Source organism: Pseudopipra pipra, chromosome 3 (genome assembly GCF_036250125.1).
Source record: "Pseudopipra pipra isolate bDixPip1 chromosome 3, bDixPip1.hap1, whole genome shotgun sequence".
Taxonomy (NCBI): domain Eukaryota; kingdom Metazoa; phylum Chordata; class Aves; order Passeriformes; family Pipridae; genus Pseudopipra; species Pseudopipra pipra.
Genome location: NC_087551.1, coordinates 6,089,883 through 6,109,978, shown reverse-complemented (window position 1 = coordinate 6,109,978; position 20,096 = coordinate 6,089,883). Strand labels below are relative to the sequence as shown.

At 41.3% G+C, this 20,096-nt stretch overlaps 1 protein-coding gene across 1 annotated transcript in view; it reads right to left on the bottom strand.

Annotated features, from left to right (window-relative positions):
- Window positions 1–20,096, bottom strand: part of SPTLC3 (serine palmitoyltransferase long chain base subunit 3) — a 293,881-nt gene that overhangs the window by 7,354 nt on the left and 266,431 nt on the right. The window contains exons 30-33 of the mRNA XM_064647552.1: window positions 16,858–17,077; window positions 14,580–14,706; window positions 2,868–3,003; window positions 1,730–1,859 (exon numbers count right to left, since the gene is read on the bottom strand). Coding sequence (XP_064503622.1) covers window positions 1,730–1,859; window positions 2,868–3,003; window positions 14,580–14,706; window positions 16,858–17,077 — 613 coding nt within the window. The remainder of the gene's footprint in view (window positions 1–1,729; window positions 1,860–2,867; window positions 3,004–14,579; window positions 14,707–16,857; window positions 17,078–20,096) is intronic.

Sequence of the window (20,096 nt, the reverse complement as noted above, 5' to 3'; positions counted from 1 at the left end):
GCTCAGTGTTTTGCAGCATCTGACCCACATTCAAGATCAGTCAACTTTTTGGCATCAAGAAAGAAAACAGCAATTTTGATTTTGAGCCTGTTTCTGTTAAGCCACTAAAACGAGCTCATGAACAAAAAAGAAGTAATTTAGTAATGGTTTATGCCAGAGAGATAGCTTCCAGGTCATTAAGGAAGTTATTTTTGGGAGCTTGCCCTTTCATGGATCTTTCCTCTTTAGTTCCAGGCTGAGATTCAAAACAAATTTTGCCAAAGGGAAATGTTTTCATTGTGCTCGTTACCTGTTGTTACCCTGGGTTTAGGCATGTTCACAAAGCATTTGTCTTAAAAGCTTTCCATCTGCAAGCAATTCAGCTCAGGGCATTTCCATGGACTGTAAGGACATTTAGAGAATGCCACGAGTACTGCAGCAGAAACACAGCATGTTCAGTGACAACTGTGGAGCATTTCAGACCTCCAGTGGTACCAGGAAGCAGCAATGTCCAGGTAATGAACATGAAACGATGGCCCAAAAATGTACTGGGTTTGACATTTGGGAGCGAGGGGAGAGGAAGAAAATCAAAGCAGTGACCTCAAGAGATTAATCTCCAGATCAAGGTCATTGCCTATTAGTAGTTACTTAAGCCAAAATCCACACAGCACAACACCCAAAGCTGACAGTGACCAACACAATAGCTATGCCCTGTCCTATGAAATATTGTCTTTATGGTATTGTACCTTGCTAATAACTACTGCACCTTTAAAAGCAGAAGGAATTTTATGCTGCACACATGCAAGGCAGATTTTTTGATGTTGTTTGAGAGCAATCTACACTGATGTGGGAGCTGGTCAGCAGGGCAGGGCTCCAGCCTCAAGATCCATGTGAATCTCAGGATGCAAACGCAGAGCCAGGAACTCTCTGCAGGCACAGGTGCTTGTCTGCGTGAAGAAGTGGCATTTTTAACTCAAATGCCTTCCACCTTCACAGATTTTTTGCTTTGACCATCACACTTGTGCAAAGAGAGGAAAAAGAAAGCCTGAAATTTGCCGTTAAGCCTCTTGTGGTGGCTTATTATTCTGAGAATGAAAGAACGTATCTCAAGCCAGGCCAGAAACACCTTCGGCAAGAAAGGGAGATGGAAAATCTCAAAGAGTTTATTTTAAACACATTTCTGACTGTGTTGGAACGGAGGTTTTTACGATGGAAGTCTCAACATACTCCTAACGGTATTGCTGATATCAGAGAAAGATACAGAACTGAGACAGGCCAGACAGCATCAATTAAACTTAATTGGGTTCAAACAGTTCCAAATACTGTTTGCAATTTCCACCTGTACCCCCAGGGCTGTCCCATATACTTTCTGCAATTCAAGAAACACGTGAAGATAACGGCTATGGAAAACTTGATTTTCAATTATTTCCATATCGTTTCGGGTTTCCTACTATGATAGTTCTGACCTAGCATTTAACTTTTGTCTTGCTGTGCTCTTCATGTAGGTCTTTATTAGTGATGACAGATTTGGTCACTAGTAGAAATAGAAGAACATAACAAGTTAACTGTCCCATAATTTATTTTAAAAAAGTAAAATATATAAGGCTCCAATGCCTTTAAAGATCAAGTGACAAGGCCAGAAAAACAAATGTAAAAATGAATTATTGAGTTTCAAAGTAACAGAGGCACAGCTTCTCCCAACCTCCTTTGCATCTGAAGTTAATTTTGGCAGGACATCTGCTGTGCTTACCGTGTCTAACATCTCCCGTGTATGTGCAGCTGACACACAAAACCGAGCCCTGGATTCTGTGATGGGAGTAGCTGGAAACCCAACCACGACCACCCCGATATTTCTTTCTAACATGCGTCTTGCAAAAGCCCTAAGGAGAGAAGAAGAAAAAAAACCATAAAAGTAAATTATCTCCAATAACTGACACAGAGAGAAAACATCCATGTATAATGATATTGTATATAATATAGGTATAATAGGTAAAATCCTGTCTTCAAGTGAAGCAGATGGTAATATTCCCATTGATTTCCTTAAGAGCCAGAATTTTACCAGTAGGACTGAGAATCTTTGCTGCTTAGCAGCTCATGAAGCACAGTGGGTGTCAAATACTAGAAGTGTGATGGCAGAGAGGGCACTGCAGGATAGACACACTATTCATTTATGTCACTGGAAGGCTTTGAGTGCATATCAAAATGTGGGCATTCACAGCCCCTAAGCATGGAAGAGGTTGGGCTTCTGGAAGGCATGAGAGGTTGGTTCCTGCACATCAACAGGCATAAAACAATCTGTGTCATAGTTTATCTGCTCTTACAATTACTCTGCCAGTTAAGAAGCTTTTTTTGTGGTGTGTATGAGACCTGGAGCACACAGTCATGCTAAGTCCTTGCAAACACTCCCCACAGCTCAACCCTTACATTATGCTACCACTGACTCCGGGTCTGGGTGTCCAAGTCAGTGCACAAGTGCTGCTTGAGAGGAACTGAGTGGTAAAACACACAGAGACCATTCAAAGATCAGATGGGGGAAAAGAACATCCATCCAAATCAATTCATACATCAAAGGCAATGTGTCTCCTTTAATGATTACAAATTAAAAGAAATATAAAAGAAATCCAAATTAAAAATGTTACCAAATGTACTATTCCAGACCACGTTAAAAAAGGATAAGAGAAAAATCTTAAAATTCTGAACACTGGAACAACTCAAAATTAAGTCTAGGGCCAAACTTAAAAGAGAACAGAACTAAATGATGACTTGAACAGTGCATGTTTTCTCAGGAAGTATCTACCACACAGAGCTACATTTTCCAAAGTGTACACCAAATAACCTATGAGCCTGAATAATGTTGGTTTTGCCAACAGGTTTTTTTCAGTACTTACCCTATTTTACCAGGCATATAAAGGAGCAAGGGGACAACAGGCGAATCATCATTGCCATAAATAATGAAGCCCATTTCATGCAGTTTTCGTCTGAAGTACCTTGTGTTTTTCTCCAGCTGGCGCACTCTTTGGAGCCCTGAAATGAGCCAGTCAGGAGAACAGTCAGTGCAAAGATCATAACTGGAATAGGCAAAAAACAGGGCTGTGGGTAACAGTGTGGCTGAAAGGTACATGTTGCTATTTGACTGAAAAGAAAAACATGGAATGAGCTAGAGGTAACTACATTGATTATTTTGGCATTGTGGGATGGATGACTGATACTCCTGTACTTGTGAGGTAAACCAGTCCCTATAGAGAAGTAGTCATATGTCTCTGTGGACACAAGACATGCAAGTAGAATATGTTCTTTCTCAATGGACTATAAGGTGAATAACCAATGTCTACAGAAGCCAGTATCTTTTCTCATTAACAATATTCCACAGGGGTCCTCTTATATCTTAGCTAATTCTGCTTGTTTGTTTGTTTGGTTGTTTTTTTATTCTGTGACTGTAATAAAGCTTAAAGCATAAAATACTGCATTTTGGCCCAGCTCATGCTGATGCTTTTGTTGCAATTTTTTCTGGATAGAGGAAAAGCACATGATTGACTTTGTTATTATACAAGACCTGATCTTCTGCACGTTACCAACATGCAGTGTAAGTCCAGTTACTCTAATATGCATTTACATATGCAATCCCTTACTGAGTTCTGCTCAGTTTCTCTGTCCTCTTCTCTTGGTACTATTATCTTGATACCATCATATGACAACAGACTTTAGTCATTCAAGACTTTAAGACACAGGATTTGTTCTCTGCATTGTCCCCGGCCTCATTCAGTCATAGATCCATGGATGTGACCCCCAGCAAAACTAACAGGAGAGTTGAAAACAATTCTTTTTAATGAAGGAAAAAGATAAGAAACAGCAGAGAAAAAAACGTGCTTGAAAAGACATCTCAGCCTTTTCTTTTGCAGTGCCACTAAGGGGGTGGTTTCTGACAAATGCAGTTGCTTCCCAACCCATTGCATAAAGAGCCACTCTCTACATTATTGTAAGTAGGAGATATAGTATGTCCTTTCACCACTCCACCTGCATTATATTTCATCAGTGAGCTGATACACGTGCTGTTTTTCCAGTGCTGTGAGGTGCTGACAGGGATGGTGCCACCTCCCCCATACCCACGTGGCTCCCCAGTGCCAGCCCTGGGTTCACAAAGACACAGGGCCAATAGAGCCACGTCTGTCACTTGGCCAGAAACAAAACTGCCCAACCACTGTTAAACAGACCAGGTCTCTCAACCTGATTGCTGTGCAGCAGCTTGTGTCTGCCCAGCAGAGGTGGCAGGAATGTGTGGTCAGATGGGGATTTAGCAGGACACAGTTACAGTTTTAGCTTTCATATTCCTGCCGTTCATCAGCCCATACTTTCAATATCACCTATATTGTGTTACTAGACATGAGCACTGAAACCTTCAGTACAACTCATTTCCTCTCTTCCCTTTGCTCTTAAGACGCCTTTGCACAGATGAATTACACTTTCACTCTCCATTTACTTTTTCATTTTACTTTACTTTTTGTTTGCTTCATTCTTCATTTACTACCTACTGCTGTCACCCTTCTCTGACTGGATGCCTGTTTCCTAATTTCCCATCTTGCTTTGTGTAACCACAGTGGCCAGTTAGGCATTTGTAGCTGCTACATGACACCTTTGGCAGATTTGTCCTCAGACCACATTCTGCCCCTGCCTGGCTTTTCTTCCTTTTCCTTCTTGGCTGAGGTGGGGGATCACCACAGCTACATAAACCTCTTCTCCATTAATCATTTCTTGTGTAGGTTTGAAGAAGATCTACTGCTTCATCTGTTCTGTATCCTCCCAAGTCAAGGTTCTGTCAATGTTCTGGCTGGGAAATTTATAGGGAAACTGGGACCCACTTCACAGTGATCGGTGTTTCGCTTGAGCAAATTAAAAGATCTCATAAAACCAGTGCATTTGTAACTTTATGCACAAAACTGCCCATGCAGACAACCTGTTAGTTACAGTCTCAGTCATTCAGATTAAAGTATGCAGTGGAAGAGATCTGCTGGGTTAGAAAAGGCCACAAATAGTTTAACCATCTCTCTAATGCTGCTAAAACAAAAACAGCTGTGTCAGAGCAAGGAAAACAAATGAAACACAAAAGCATCCTACTACAAAGCTTTCCAGTCACTAATAAAAACAATAGTCTGTGGTATTTCCAAAAATATTTTTGGTGTAGTAGATCTCAAGAAACAGGAGGAAATATTGAGGAGGAGGAGGGGAAGGGAGATGATGGCAAGGAAAGGGAGTTAGAGAACTGCAGGATAATGTGGCTGAAGTCTAAAGAGAGACTTTTCCCCTTGTTAGAATTTGTAAAGATATTATTAGCACCTCCTCAACGCCCAAATTACAAGGAGGAGGGCGAGGGAGTGACCTGAACTGGGGGCTCAAAACCACTGCTGTTCCTTGCTATCTTCGCAGCCCCTGAGCTAGTTTCCAACCTCCCAGTTGGAGAGCATTTGAAACTACTAGATTTTCAATTAGGGAAAGTTTTCACAAATGCAGATGTTCTTGGCGAGTGCAGTTCAGGACTTGCTGCCTTCTCCTTTCTATTCAGCTGTTTACCACAAAGCTGGAAACACAGTGTCAGCCACGCAAGATTCCGGGCTGTTCCCTATTTATCAAACCATATGCGCAGGGCACTGAGCTGATCAGTTTGTCTCTACTTATTTTCAGTATCAGAAATTTAGATTCCAAAGAAGGGGAGTGCAGCAAAGGAAACATTAGAGATGAAAGAGGAGGCTTAGGCAACCTCCCCAAAGTCAAACACCTCTTCCTTTTCCAATCTTCCCTGCCTGATTCTATATCCTCAACTCGTTTGTGGTGGGAGGGATCCCCTTCGAGGCTCCCTGTGGAGCTTGTTTCAAGCCAGCCAGTGTTGATGTTAAAGAGCCACTTGAATTTTTTAGCAACATCCCAGAATGCTAATTTTATTTGCAGGGATGCATTAAAGAGCCAAATAAAAGATCAGAGCGCTCACATATATCTGGAGGGGAAAAAAGCACATTAGGAGACGATTGCTACACACATTGTATTCGTGGGTGGGTGGCTGGGAGGAACCTGTTTCTTTACCAAGTGTCAACACTTTCCTTTCTCATGCTCAGTTTTGTGGTCAAAGACCACAGACACACATCATATACACAGCCATCTTATATGCTGTCCCGATAAGAGCAATAAAACCCCTAAAGTTCGTAGCTGTATTTCAGCTCTTTTTCATCCCTTTATTGGACCTTCCAATGTCAGATAAGGAGGCAGATGTGAGCAAAATGTTTTTGGTTTTTTTTTCACATTGGCCCAATTTTCCCCCTACACTGCAGATTAAGAGTGGTGAATTCAGTGTAGAATCAGATCTTAATCCAAATTCACTGTGGTATGTTTAACCAAAGACACTGCTTTTAAAAAGTATTTTCTTTGATTCCTAAGGCTGTGATCTTGCACACTTTATTATTTACTGAGGGAGAATCTGCAGAGCAGACCCTTGAGCTAAAAGGATATGCTACAACTATGTGAGTGTAAGAATTTACCTGTATGGCACTAATCAGAGGATCAGGTGCCTAGACAGTAAATGTATGTGTTAAAAAATTCTTAGTTTGCAAAATCCTTGAGGATTTACAGTCTATGCAAAGAGCTTATAGCACAGCATGCAGAATATCCAGAAAGTTATATTTCATAAAATATGTGAACCACAACACAGCCTATGTTTGGAGAAAACAGCCTGGACAGGGAAAACCAACCCTTCACTAGTTCACACTAAGCCCACTAGTGCTCCAGAGTTTTAAGCTAAGGCAGAGAACGACCTTATTAAAGCCTCTGCATATTCTTAGCTGAATTAATAAGGGACAGAAAGAGAGAAGAATGAATGATAAACGATTCTCAAATTTCCCAAGTTATCTTTACACTGCTTGGAACATACACAGCCAGCTTATTGGGATTGTTTTGAAGTACAGGATTAATTGCCTGGATGGTACAAGAAAACCAGAATTTACTGCATCAGCAATCCACCTACTGCCGGCAAATTTCAAGTTTACGTTTGTTGCGCCACTTTAAAAATATTTAGTTTGCTGTGAAGTCCTAAGGTGTTGGCAATTCTGGGAAAAATGCTGATTATATCTTTATTTGACACGCATCATTGCGTACCGCTGGCTTTCCCTCATTAATTTCTGCAGGCTTTTAGAAAGCTTTCTAGCTCAAAATGAATATGGTTTGGCTGAAGGAAAAATACAAAGAGAGGGCAAGAGAGACAGAAATAATAAAAGATAGTGGCTTGCTCATAATTTCTTTGAAGCAACAACCTTTTTAAGAGAGCCACTTTGAGTAACAGACTCAGTAGAAGTTTTGTCACACGCTCTCAGGGAGGAGCTGCTCTGGCATCTGACGGCAGGAAGGTATCCTGACTACTCATCTTGGGATGGCTTTACCTGGCACAGCTCCAGCACTTCAACAGAGCTCTGCTGTTTATGCCAGCTGAGGACCTTATCCTGGCAGCGAAAGAGGCAGTAAAACTATCAGCTCTCTGAAACAAAAAAGTTTGTTTTCCTCCTCCAGAGATGTCTGCTTTTCCCTCCTGCAAGATGTTAATAAAGCAGAGAAACTGGCTGAGTTCAATTCCTGCACAAACATTCTACCTTTGAACTCTTCCTGTAGGCTTCTACCCTTGGAAATTCTGACTCAGTATATTGAAAACAGCAATAAGCAACCTGTAGCCTTTCATATCAAGATCTCAGGTGTATTTCAATTGAAGGAGAGTTATTTTTCCTGAACCCATTCCAGGAAAGATAATCCCACGCTGTAGTGGTTTTTGGCACGCGGTGGCCTCTTCAAGACCCAAATGCACCTGCTTTAATCTTCTCCAGCTGTTGTTTCATAGGGTCTTTCTAGATAATTAGTTACACAATCAAACTTTTACATACTGGTGTCAGTGTTCCTTGGATGGAAAACTCTACTCCCTGCCCTCCTCTACTAACAACTAGATAGTAAAAAGCAAACTTTCATAGGCTGAAAAAAAAACCTGGAAAACAATAGCTCTTCCCCACTAAACTATTGCAGATGGACAGATTTTAATTTTTTTCCCTCTGGTTCCATTATAACAGTAACACACATGTACCTCCATGTGCATTAAATCACAAATAGAATGCTATAAAACTGGGGTGCCTAAAGGAAATATGTTCTCAGATAAAACAATCTTCATAAAAAACAACTTTGCTATGAACTGGGGAGAAGTGAAGACATTTTCTTCTGCAGTCCAATGCTAACTAGAAATCTAGTAATTTCAACTTAATTCAGCTGCTAAATAAGCCCTTAAGGACTTACTCAGTCCAATTTTAACTGTGAACTTCTGGAAAACACTTTTCAGAGCAGATTAAGGGGAGAAAAAGCGCCAATTTCAGTTGAAGCAGAAAGGAGAAAAATTGTACAGATTTTGTAATTTTACCCTCTTTTCTCAAATGACTCAGCTCTGCCTACAGAGCACCTTATCTATATTCATATCTATAGCGTAAGCATTCAGCATCCTGCACAAAAGCAGGGACAGGGCAGCCAGCCTTGGCTGAGCCTTATTTACTCCCAGCACAGGTGATTAATCACAAAGCGGGTCTGTACCGCTGCTGAAAACCAGCCAGCTCCATCTGCATCCCATTAGGTGTTCCTGAAGTACCAGGGATCTAAGTGCTGTTAGAAAAGGCACTGCCCTCTCTCCTTTGTGCTGCCCAGGCTGAGAACAGCGCTGGATTCCTTGGGCGCTGCAGCATCTGGAACAGAGGAGGGATCCTCACGCTTTATCCTGGCAGCAAAGATATCCTGACAAAGGGACTCCGTTGTGGAGCTGCACGTTGCTGTCCCTGGGGGAAGCTTTCCTCGCTGTGGAACAGGCTACAGGTCACATCCAAGTCTGATCACATCCCTCCACTGTTGTATTTGGGGATACAGGGGACAGCTGTCCCTGGGTAGGGTCTGGTTTAAATTTGAATATGGATAAAGTGACTTCGAATGAGGTAGAATCCAATCAACCCTCAGAGATCTTGCAAATCACTGCAAACACTATTAGTCCAAAGCCCTTGCTTGTTCAGATCAACTGACCATCCATGGATACATTTGGCTTCCTGTGGGAGGTGGATCACATGGCAGGTGGCTCACTGGAACAGCATGTCTTATTCATTTTGAGTCAAGATGTCAGAATTTAGCTCTGTTTCATCACCCACTGCTGGGAAAACATCTGTGATGTTCAGCTTAGACAAATAATATTTGTGACAGCATATTATCATCATTAGCATCTTCACTGTTGTCGTGACTGGGAGCCCTGGTCATGGAGCCAATGCTGTGCAAATAGGGAATAAATTTGCTTTAGGGCTTTAAATGTAACCACATACTGGGAACATTCTGTTTGATAAGGGCCCAAGAGAAGCAAAAAATGAGAATTTGAAAAACCTAGGCTTTAGCATGACCAATTCTGCAGGCTGTTTAGAGCAGGTTCAAGGGGTCCATCGCTAAATCACCTGCAGATTTAAAGCTCACAGCAACAGTTTCATGATCAGTCCAGTCTGGCACAGATTTATTTTGCTGCAAAAGGGATCATTCCTCTCGGCTCCAGCTGCTCAAGTCCTGGCACTGGGATTCATGTAGCCATATGGCAGATTGGCTCAGGGAACCAGCTGGGCTGTAGGCAAACCATTTGTGGGAGGGTTGGTTATTTTTCAGCTAGATCAGTTCTCTGATTCATGGCTGTATGAACACTAATCCTGGTGGAGGGAGAAGGGGCAGGACTAAGGGGGATAGGCAGAGGGAGAAAAAAACAGGTCAAGACTGCTCTTCCTTGCATCAGGGCTGCTTTATGCCAGATTGTAGAGATGTAGAACCAAGGTTTCTGCATTTACAAAGCACCCTGACAAAGCAAAGCTAATTTTTTTCAAAAGACTGTTGAGCACATATAGCAGAGGAAAATGCTGGAAACTGCTTTTAAGGTGCTGATCCTTCAGTTGCAAAAAAAATCTAAGGCAGACAGAAATGTTTTAAAAAGGAACTTTTAAAAACAATTTTTTTGATGCCAAGCTGAAACAGAAAGCAGTGTTCTGCCACTTCTCACAATGTGAACGAGCTCAAATGCAAGAACGCAGAGTTTGTTAAAAACAAAAATGAAAACTAGTCGTTGCAAAAAGATAAACCAATCAGCACAAATGGCAAAGTAAATTAACACTTTAAAGAAACACTTTAAATCTAAACTACCTCATGAATTATCTTTTAAGACAACAAATCTTTTAACAGTAGATTCCAGAGGACAGGGTTTCACATTTTTCAGCATCCCATAAAAACATATGAAAAATGCCCACTGTTGTTGGTGAATTATTGTTTGCCATGCTTTAAACAGAAAAATGATGCCTTTGCAAATGCTGCAATTTGCTTTTTACACCACTATAATCTATTATTAGTCATCAAGAAAATTGCTTTGGATTTTCTAACAGTCTTAACTCTGTCTGCCTAGTGGTTCTACTTTTTACCTATCAAATTTAAATGTAAAAATATGTTTTTGGTATTCTCATGCAGAAAGGGGGGAAAAAAGAGGTCTGAGGTCACAGCTGGAGGGGCTGTGTTGCATGCAAGCAAGTGTACTTCAAAATTTGTGCAGAGTCCAAACACTCTGAGTCAACTGAAGTCTCATCACGGGGATAAAACCACTAAGGCAGCTGCTGAATTTCCTGAGGTATCTCCAGTGGTGTAATGAGAAGCCATGAGGAGAACACATAAAGAATATCTATATTATGAATTTTAAAGAGTAAATGCCATGGGAACTTCTGCTCCCCATATTTCCTAATAAATGAGCGGAGACACATTTGAGATGAAAAGGCCACTAAGGCTTAAGAGGGATAAAATGATTTTTTTTTTTTAAATAGACTATATGAACTGAACTGTGGAGCTTCTTGCCTTATGACATTCCTAATGGAAATACAGCTGCCAGGAGTTCATACACTTTAGAACAACTCTATTACAGGAGCTATGATGGTATCTATGACATTATGTTACTAAGAACAAATGTGTCTTGTTCTACAAGCCGTTGATTTTCAGAGTCCTGTAAAGCATGGCACTGGATAACACCAGAACTTGTACTCTACTAAAAATTTGATTTCACATGAAAATGGAAATACATTTGCCTTTTTTTGTAGTCAACTTCTGACTCTTTTGATATAAGTCACTCAAGAAACAAAGCATTTGGTCATAGTAACCTCTAACCTCAACCTATTCCTCTTTCCCAGGCAGGATCAACAGTGTATATCAGTTTTGAGGGAGCTAGTATCTCCTTCTTATTCAGCATTTCTTGTTCCTCAGTTTCTCAATTCATCACAGAAAACATGACAAAAGAAGGAAACTATAAAAGCTGGCTGTGGGCTCTGCAGTATCCTCCCAGTTACACTGCTGTAACATTAATATCTCACAACTAACACAAATACTGATATGGGACATCCCCACATATTTGTGCATTGTAGCCTGACACAGGCACCTGCTGTGGATAATTTCCAGCTGAACAGTATAAGTTTCACAGAATTACTTTTAAAGTGTTAACCTGTTCTTTCCCTGTAATGAAGATGTACCCCTTGTGTCTAGAAACATCTGTTCGTATCCTGCAGTCAGGCATCCAGTATATTGATCTTATCCTAGAAATGCACATCACCATTCCTCTTCCAAATGAATAACCATATTTTAGTAATTGAAAATAAAGGAAGAAAATATGGAAGATCAATCAGCTGAATATACACCAGGATAAACACAAGCAGTATTACTGCACTTCTGGCTTCTGGCATTACCTACTATATAATTCCGCCCATTCTACTCTCTTCTAGATCACCTGCTTGCTCAACAAATTAGTGGAGAATAACTAGCAAGAAAATGAAGGGAATGTAAGAGCCTCATATCTGGAAAAATATAAAATACTGTGTGAAGGACTAAAAAATAAAGATTTTTCGGAGCAGCAATTTAAATTACCAGTCTTCCTTCTCTTAGTTTTCTAATTATCTGCTGAGGAGTCAGTCATGAAGTTCAGATATAAGAACATGCTTATGTGTTACGATGTTTGTCATCCCCTTATTTCATCCTCTTTTCAAAAAGCACCCTCTAGTTCACATGGAACTTTTTAGCAAATTCTAATTTCACTCTTTTGCAAAGCATTTCCAGTAGTTTTTTCAAGGCCCCCTCCCCTACAGAAATGACCTCTGGAGGACAAGCCATCAGTGGACATCTCCTTATAAAGTATTCCCTAAATCATCCTGTGGGAAGAGAATGTAAATAGAGATAAATTGTAAAATAAACTCTTTCTATGAATTCAACAGGCTTCCAGAGAACAAATGGTCTGTCGCACCCTGCGTACCGCTTGAAACTTTTCTGTCAGGTGTCTCTGCTACAGAGCTCACTCCCTCACAACAATGACTTATGTGCAGGATTCACCATTTTCTATGTCAGCAGACTAAAAGAACTCTGCCAAGGTCACTGTTGTCCTTGGCATAAAAAATATTTAAGAAGAGACAGTGCTTTCTCCCTTCTGTTCTCCCCTCCTTTCTAAGCCACCACCTTCCTCTCTCTGGTGCCAAAGCAGCATTGTAATGTGGTCCAGCACAGCATTTTTTCCTGTGTTTTGGGTTGTGGGGTTTTTTTGTAGTCCACAAGACAGCCTAATGAAGGGAGGCCCACATGAAAGAAAACCCAGTGGACTAAAATAATGGGTCTGGCTCAGAAGGACAAGACACATTTTTACACATCATAGCCAGTTTGCTAGCCTTTGTGCAATGTTCTAAAGTTGTGATATATGATTTATTCATTTGTTTTTCTACTCATTTGCATTTCATATTACAAGACACTTTTTAAAAAACTGACAAAGCACTAATTTATTTCATAAAGGATATGCAGAAGACTTATTAAGCTCTTATTCTGTGCAGAAAGACAAACATTGTGTCATTAAACAACTCTGCTTCTGGAAGAGAGAATGCTTCAAACTCTCAGCCCTAAGACAGACATGCACATCTTAAAAGACTCTGTCTTGAACCAAGTTGTCCTATTATCCTGCACTGAACTGCATGCAGAATCACGCTAGTTGAAGAGCATTTGTAACAGACTTTGAAGGCCTGGAAATGCTCTGCATGTTTCATGTTTTACACACAGCAGCATCTCCGAGTGCCTGAAGTCTGGAAGTCTTGGGAAGGCTCGGTGTCAGACCGCCCTCTCACGGCAAGCACCAGGGCAGAGAGCAGCCCCGAGGTGGAAGAAAGATGTCAGAGCTGGTCTCTTATATTGAACAGGATGTAGGCATCAGCATATGCAAGCCTGACCTTTCAAATTTCAAGTTGGAAGTAGTTGCTCCACTCTTGACTTCTCTGCCAAAACAACAAAAGCATTGCTTGCTCATCGTCTGCACATCGCGCTGCAGTTTTGCTGTTGCACTCAGCAGAATGTGGCACTGGCACTGGATTCCCTGTCCCTCCTTCTGTACTCTTGGGTATTGTAAATTCTGGCCTCATTGAAGTGCTGTGATAAATGTCTTAATATCTTCACGTCTATTGTGGTTTGAAACTGCCCTCTAGGGCTGTGCAACAGAATAGTGTAAAGCAGTATCTCACCTGCTCTCATCTACCCTTTTCTCCCCCATTCCCTCCTTACCCCAGTCAAATCTATCAGGGAGGACTAATACAAAATTAATTCTGTTAGCCTCAGACAAAGAGAAAATAGCACAGCACGGTGCTGCTGGACCAGTATAAGAGAGATTGCAATTCAGAGCAGAATCTGTGTCTTTAGCTGCATGTTACACAATAATTTGACTCTAAGGAATTCCTGAAAAAACTATACAAATTCAAAAACCATCAGTTTTTCTTCATGTTGGGGTTTAAGTCCCTGAATACCAAATCCATATCAGCATCACTTTGAAACAGTGGCAGATAGCTATGTCACATAGTTGTTTTGTTGCTTGCTGTATAGAAAGCAGGTTACACAGAGGATTGGACAGCAGCTGCATCTACAACTTCAGGAGAGGAGTAGAAATAAACCTGGTTTTTCATAAAGACACCAAGCAACCAATTCTTCAGGGACAAAATGTACTTCAGAACTAGCTTCTGGACACCATAATTGATATCTGAGTGAGGTAGGAATTATTATAATCATCTCCTCATACTGTCATTTAACATACAATACCTGTTCTGAAAGGCTGCACCATGCTTGTGTTGCTTGCCATTTTGGAGGTCCAAACTTACAAAGAATCTAAACTGACAGCACCTAGCCCAGAAATGAAGGCATGTCCTTATGAACCCTCCCACAAAGTCAGATAATATACTCAAAGGGAAATTCATGTATTTCTATTCCTTGCTGCAAAACGGGACGGGCTGGCAACTATTGATCCAGAATTCCAAAATATTTCCATCCCTGCTGCATGTGGATAAGCATGGAAAAAGAAATAGAGTTGATAGCACTTAAAAGTATGGTGATTTAGATATTAATTTTGCAGTAAGAATGATTTCCTTTGCATTGCATTACCATACTACTTTGCTGCTGGATGACACGTTGCACGTGCTCGCACCCAGGAGGTGCTTTGGAAGCAACTGGAGTAAAGGAAGTGAAAGTAGGTGGCTTACCTTGTGTTGTCCCATCTAGTCCCATGAGACATTTCATTGCCCTGATGATTTGCTCTGCTACGGGTGGACACATGGATGTGGCGTACACAGCACTGTGAGAATGAGTTCGTAAAAAGTCCACAAGGCCCTTACACAAGCAAAACAAAGCATGAATGAGCTTGGAGCTGGCCAAACAGCAGGTCTCCCTCTTAACTACTGCAGGAGTGGGAATATGCAAAAGGAAGAGGACGTTTCACCAGCTATTGGTTTGCTTTCTTGGCTGCCACTGTTAATACATGGCCTGAAGAAACATCAGGCAGGTGCAAATACTTTACCATGTAAGTGGGGCAGTTATAGCTGCAACAGAAGTCTGGAAGAGAATAATGTTTACTTCTGTGCTAAGACTTATTACAAAGCAGCCAAAATAATTTCAAGAATAATGAACAGCTGCACTTAAAATAATGCTGCTCAGTTCCTCTCTGAGAATGAAGCAAAGCCTACATGACTTCAGACTAGTTTCTCTGCCTCATGAGCTAACTCAGGAAAAGCACCTTACTGGGATCTATCTCTGTCTATTAGCACAAAAATTTTCAAATGAAACTTTCCATCAGTGTGGCAGGGATAGTCATGTTAGAGTTGGTATAGTTGCTTTAACATTTCCTTGTACAACTCAGAGCACAATCTGTGCTCCTAGAAAAAGCACTGATGTACTGTAGGCATATCTAAAGCACCCGTAACTCTCCTGAATCCAGGGATCTGGTAGGAAATCAGATCTTATTAAGATCATCATTGTTGCAACAGCTTATACCTCCTAGTGCATAATATCAGAGTAGTGGTTACCATGCTAAAAGCTGAATTCATGTTACTGAGAAAGGGATGATGCTTGAAAATTGGACTATGGTAAAACAAAAAAAAACAGAAAAAAAACCAACCCAAAGGGGATTAGACAAATTACTGTCGAAAGAGCTGTATGAGTTTATGCAAGTAACTCCAATGGTAGGGATAAAGACTTACCTAACCTTACACAGGCTATGCATGGCTATATTGCAACTGTACTCCTAAGGGTTTGGTTAAATAGCTGAGAAGGCTTCTGTGCTCCAGCTGATGCAGAATAAACAGTGCCACCCTGAGTTTTTGGCTGCAGAAATGAATGTAAGTGGGTGAATGGCTGAGCAGGCTTCTGAGGTTCAGAAGCCTGAGGCAAAGCTTACTGACACACACAGGCGTGAAAAGAACTACCTGTTTTCATTTAAAGTAACTATAAGGATTAGAGCATGAATTACTTCAGACTACTTTTCACAGGTCTAGTCTTTCTATACTTTTTAGTTACATCAGCTACATTGTCTTTGGTGAGAGTTAAGCCTTCAGATATAAATTCAGGAAGCCGAAGAAACAAAGCAAATTGACTCTTGATGAATTATGACACCCGCTTTTAAGATCTCCAGGGGCAAATCCAAAAAAGACAGTAAGAAATATACAGTTTATACTTTCTTATAGCGCTTTTATTCTACTGTAGGGCTACCCTTATTAATGTTATCCTGACAACAACCATATGGGCTGTGTAAACAGGCTTCCCACTCATTTAGCAGACTCCTTAAAAAATACATTCAGCAGGATCTGAAAAGGGCAAATAATCAGCAGCCACTTGATCTCTCTGTCAAGCAACAAAACCGATGACATTTCACAATGGTGCTGATTATGCTTTCTCTTCTACACCCCCAGTTAAAGCAAACTCAGCTTTACTTTTGTTGACATCTGTTGTTGGCAAGAGATTGTTTTGTTAATGTACGCGGAGCAACTGAGGACACACAATTTACTATTGCAAAAGGCCCTCAGTAATCCTCTTTGTCCATTCTTCTAAAAAATGCAACTATGTCAATCCACAACTGTTTAGGAATTTTATTATCAGTGGATGAAACTGTGGTTTTAATCTCTCAATATTGCCCCACACATTGTTTACAAATGCGAAACAAAGTAATGAGCAATCCGCATGCAAATTAATGTAGGGAAGTATATTTAGCCAACCACAACGTGTCCAAATATTTCCAAGACAAACAACGATCATTAGGGTGGCACAAAAAATACCCAGCTCAAGCAAATTACATAATGTGAACATGAGACAAAAAGAATAAAGTCTGACTGCTTGATGTGCGTTTGGGATCCAGGCAAAAGTGGTACTAAACTCTAGAACAGTGCTCATGTAAAGCAGTCTGTGTGAAAAGATACTGAAATGTATCATACCTAGTAAGAAGGTACTTCCCATCCCCTTGATGTTAAATTGTTTATGCTTTCCTTTTACCTTTTTGCCAGCTATATATCCTCCAGCTGCACCAAAGCTCTTCGTGAACGTTCCCATTAATACATCAACATCATCAGGGCTCATCCCGAAGTACTCCACGACTCCTCGGCCCGTTGCTCCCACTGCACCGATGCTGTGAGCTTCGTCCAAGTAGAGGTAGGCTTTGTATTTGTTCTTCAAGGAGACTATCTCTGGCAGGCGCACGATGGACCCTTCCATGCTGCAGGTGGAGAGAATCAGGGATGAACAACAACTCCTGCACTCTTTCTCTTTAAGATATTGGCAGAACATATAGTCATTAATTGCCTTATTCCATGAAACACCTTCTGGAACCTCAATTTTTTCTTACAGTTCAAAGAGAACTTGCAACCCTTTCCCGTTTGCAGGTGAGTATAAAAAAGTCAAAGGCAAGTTTTAGGATTCGAACAATCCAAACCAGTCACAAAGTCTTTGAACATTTGCAAATTGTCAGCATGCCAAAAAAGAGAAGGAAATGTATAAAGAAAGGGGGAGATACTCACCCAAACCAGCACATTACAATTCATCAGTATAAACCAAATATTATAATGCATTATAAAGAACTGCTATAACTCAGTCTGGTTCTTGCTTACTTCATCAACAGCTACTGTGCCAATATTTGGGCATAACAGCTCTAGAGAAAATTCCTCTGGTGCAGGGGAGCTGGGTCCAACATACACAGGAGATGGACCACATGAAACCCACAGCTGGTGCCATAATTTTAAGCAGCCACAGTCTTCAGAGTGAACAGAAATCAGGGGTTAGAACAGGCAGCTCAAATCCACTTGGCCAATTGTTGCTCTCAGTATGTACTTTTTAGGAATGTGGCCTGCTACCTAGTAATCAAAAGGAAAAAAGTTTCCATTCCTTTTCTTTTTACTTTCTTACAGCCATACATGAAAGGGAAATATTCTGAACCTGCACTGGAACAGGCTGCCCAGAGAAGCTGTGGATGCCCCATCTCTGGGGGGCATCTCTGGTTCAAGGCCAGATTGGACGGAGCTTTGAACAACCTGGTCCAGTGGGAGATATCCCTGCATGTGGAAAGAGGGTTGGAACTAGATGATCTTTCAGGTCCCTTCCAACCCAAACCATTCTATGATTAGTGGCATATTGAGATTTGCAGAAATGAGAAAAGATGACAAATCTTTTGTACTATTGGCAGCCATGTCAGTAAGTGAGAAGGCACAGAGGAGGTGTACAGCAAAATGAAAGCCCAGGGAGATAAATAAGAAATGCTCTCTGACCTCATAAAGATGACATATCCATAGTAATGCTGTGAAGACTTATATCTTGAAAACCTTTGTGAGATGACTACAGCTACGCTTGGATATGCTCAGATGCACTCAGTATTCATGTTCATTAGTCTAACATGTTTTCTTCCACCAGCTCTAGCAAGCTGGTCTTTAAATGCTAAAAACTTCCTATCAAACACAAAATCAGTGTGCTGTGTGCCAGGAAAACCAGTGCTCTGTGGCTACAGCCCACAGCTAAGGTGTATCCACTTGCAAATGCAATGAGCTTCAGGTGAGCAGAAACATGAGTTTGTTCCCAAGTAGCAAGTATAAGGGAGCAGTGCAATCAATAATGTCTTGGAAATTTTTAGATCCTGGACCAGTGGCTTTCACAGGCTGTTTTATTGCCACTCTAGTTGCACTGTGCGTCTGGAAGTTTGGAACCACAAAAGTAGCAGGATGTGCTTTTAGAACTCAGGAAATTTCTGACCATTTTAGTCCTTCTTCATCCTTTGGTCTCTTGAGTCAGCTTGGAAACCGTTTGGTCTCCAGTTTTGAAGGAGACCTGCCCATAGGCAAGTCTCCATTAGTTTAACAGCACGAGGGAGTAGTCATGGACAAGGGATGCCTGTGCTGTTCATAATGGGAGGTTCAGAGAGCCTGGCTGCCTGTGCCTGGAGGCATAATTTTGGCTGTAGGTGACTACTGGCAAATCTTGCCCTTCTGTCTTGCCCAGCCATAAAAGAGGCAACTGTGGGGCTGTATATTGGCACCATGATCCCTTGCAGCAAAGAAGGGTGGGCTTGTACTGCAAGCTCCTGAAGACTGGGCTTTCTCACTTTTCCCAAATGACACTTGGCAGCTGAGGAAGAAGCAACTCGAACCACCACAGCTATTTTCCTAATGAATACAAGGGCAGAGCCCACAGTCCTCACATAGCCCAGAGTCAAAGCATTAGTCAGCTAAAAACTACCCTGAGCCACTGGATGTGCTTGGACCTGCTGTGTTTGGCAGCTCTCAGCTGTGTCTGGTCAGTCTGCAGGGTGGATGTGTGGACAGAGTGCCAAGTAGCACCTCTGCAGAGGGAAGCAAACAGCTATCCCACCCTCCACCTTCCAGCAAAGCTTGGGCAGACCAGCTAGGCAGAGAAGGACAATAACAGTTTTCCCACATGTATATGGACATCATTAGGCTTAGTGGCTCATGGAGATTCAGATGGGAGAGCCAGCATTTAACTTCAAAAAGATGAGAGTAAAACTGGTAAATTAAAAATGTTGCATATTTGTGGAATGGGAACAAAGTTGTGCTGAATCCCAGAATACATGGAGCTGGTTCATGGCTGTTGCAAGATTTAACCATTAAGAAGATTTAATGAAAACTTTTCTTACTCATATGAGTAGGAGATTTCTCTTGGAACTCTAAGCAAAACAAGGCACTTGTATTCAGTTTCAGAGTTGATTTACTGCTCTGGAAAGATGCTGGCTGACATAAATGTTATAACAGTTCACAGAGATCCCAACATAGCCTTGAAGTGTCCATGGATAAAGTGCTACTGGATTCATGCATGCATTCTGTGCTGCCATTCAAACAGGCCTCAGCCCTCCTGATGGAAAGGATGACCTGTTTTGCTGCCTGCTCTGCTCTTGGTCTCTCTTTTGACCCTGGCAGATGGTTATTGATATGCACAACACTGTTTAGAACTGCTTCAAGAGAAAACTCACTTCACAAAATCCCTTGGGAAGCCCAAACGGAGTTTACTGAATTCTTCAGTAAATATTGATGTCAACTCAGCTTAAACCAGAGAGCCAGAAGTGAAGTGTAATGGTTCTGTCGCAATCTGATTGTGTCACTCAGCTTTGTGTACAAACAGCTATTGTGTACAAACCTATGGATCTGTTTCCAGATCTGCTCAAGCACCCGAGACACATCAAAAAACCTGGATGCAAATGAACATAAACTGGCTCTGCCTAAGCCAGATGTTCTCAT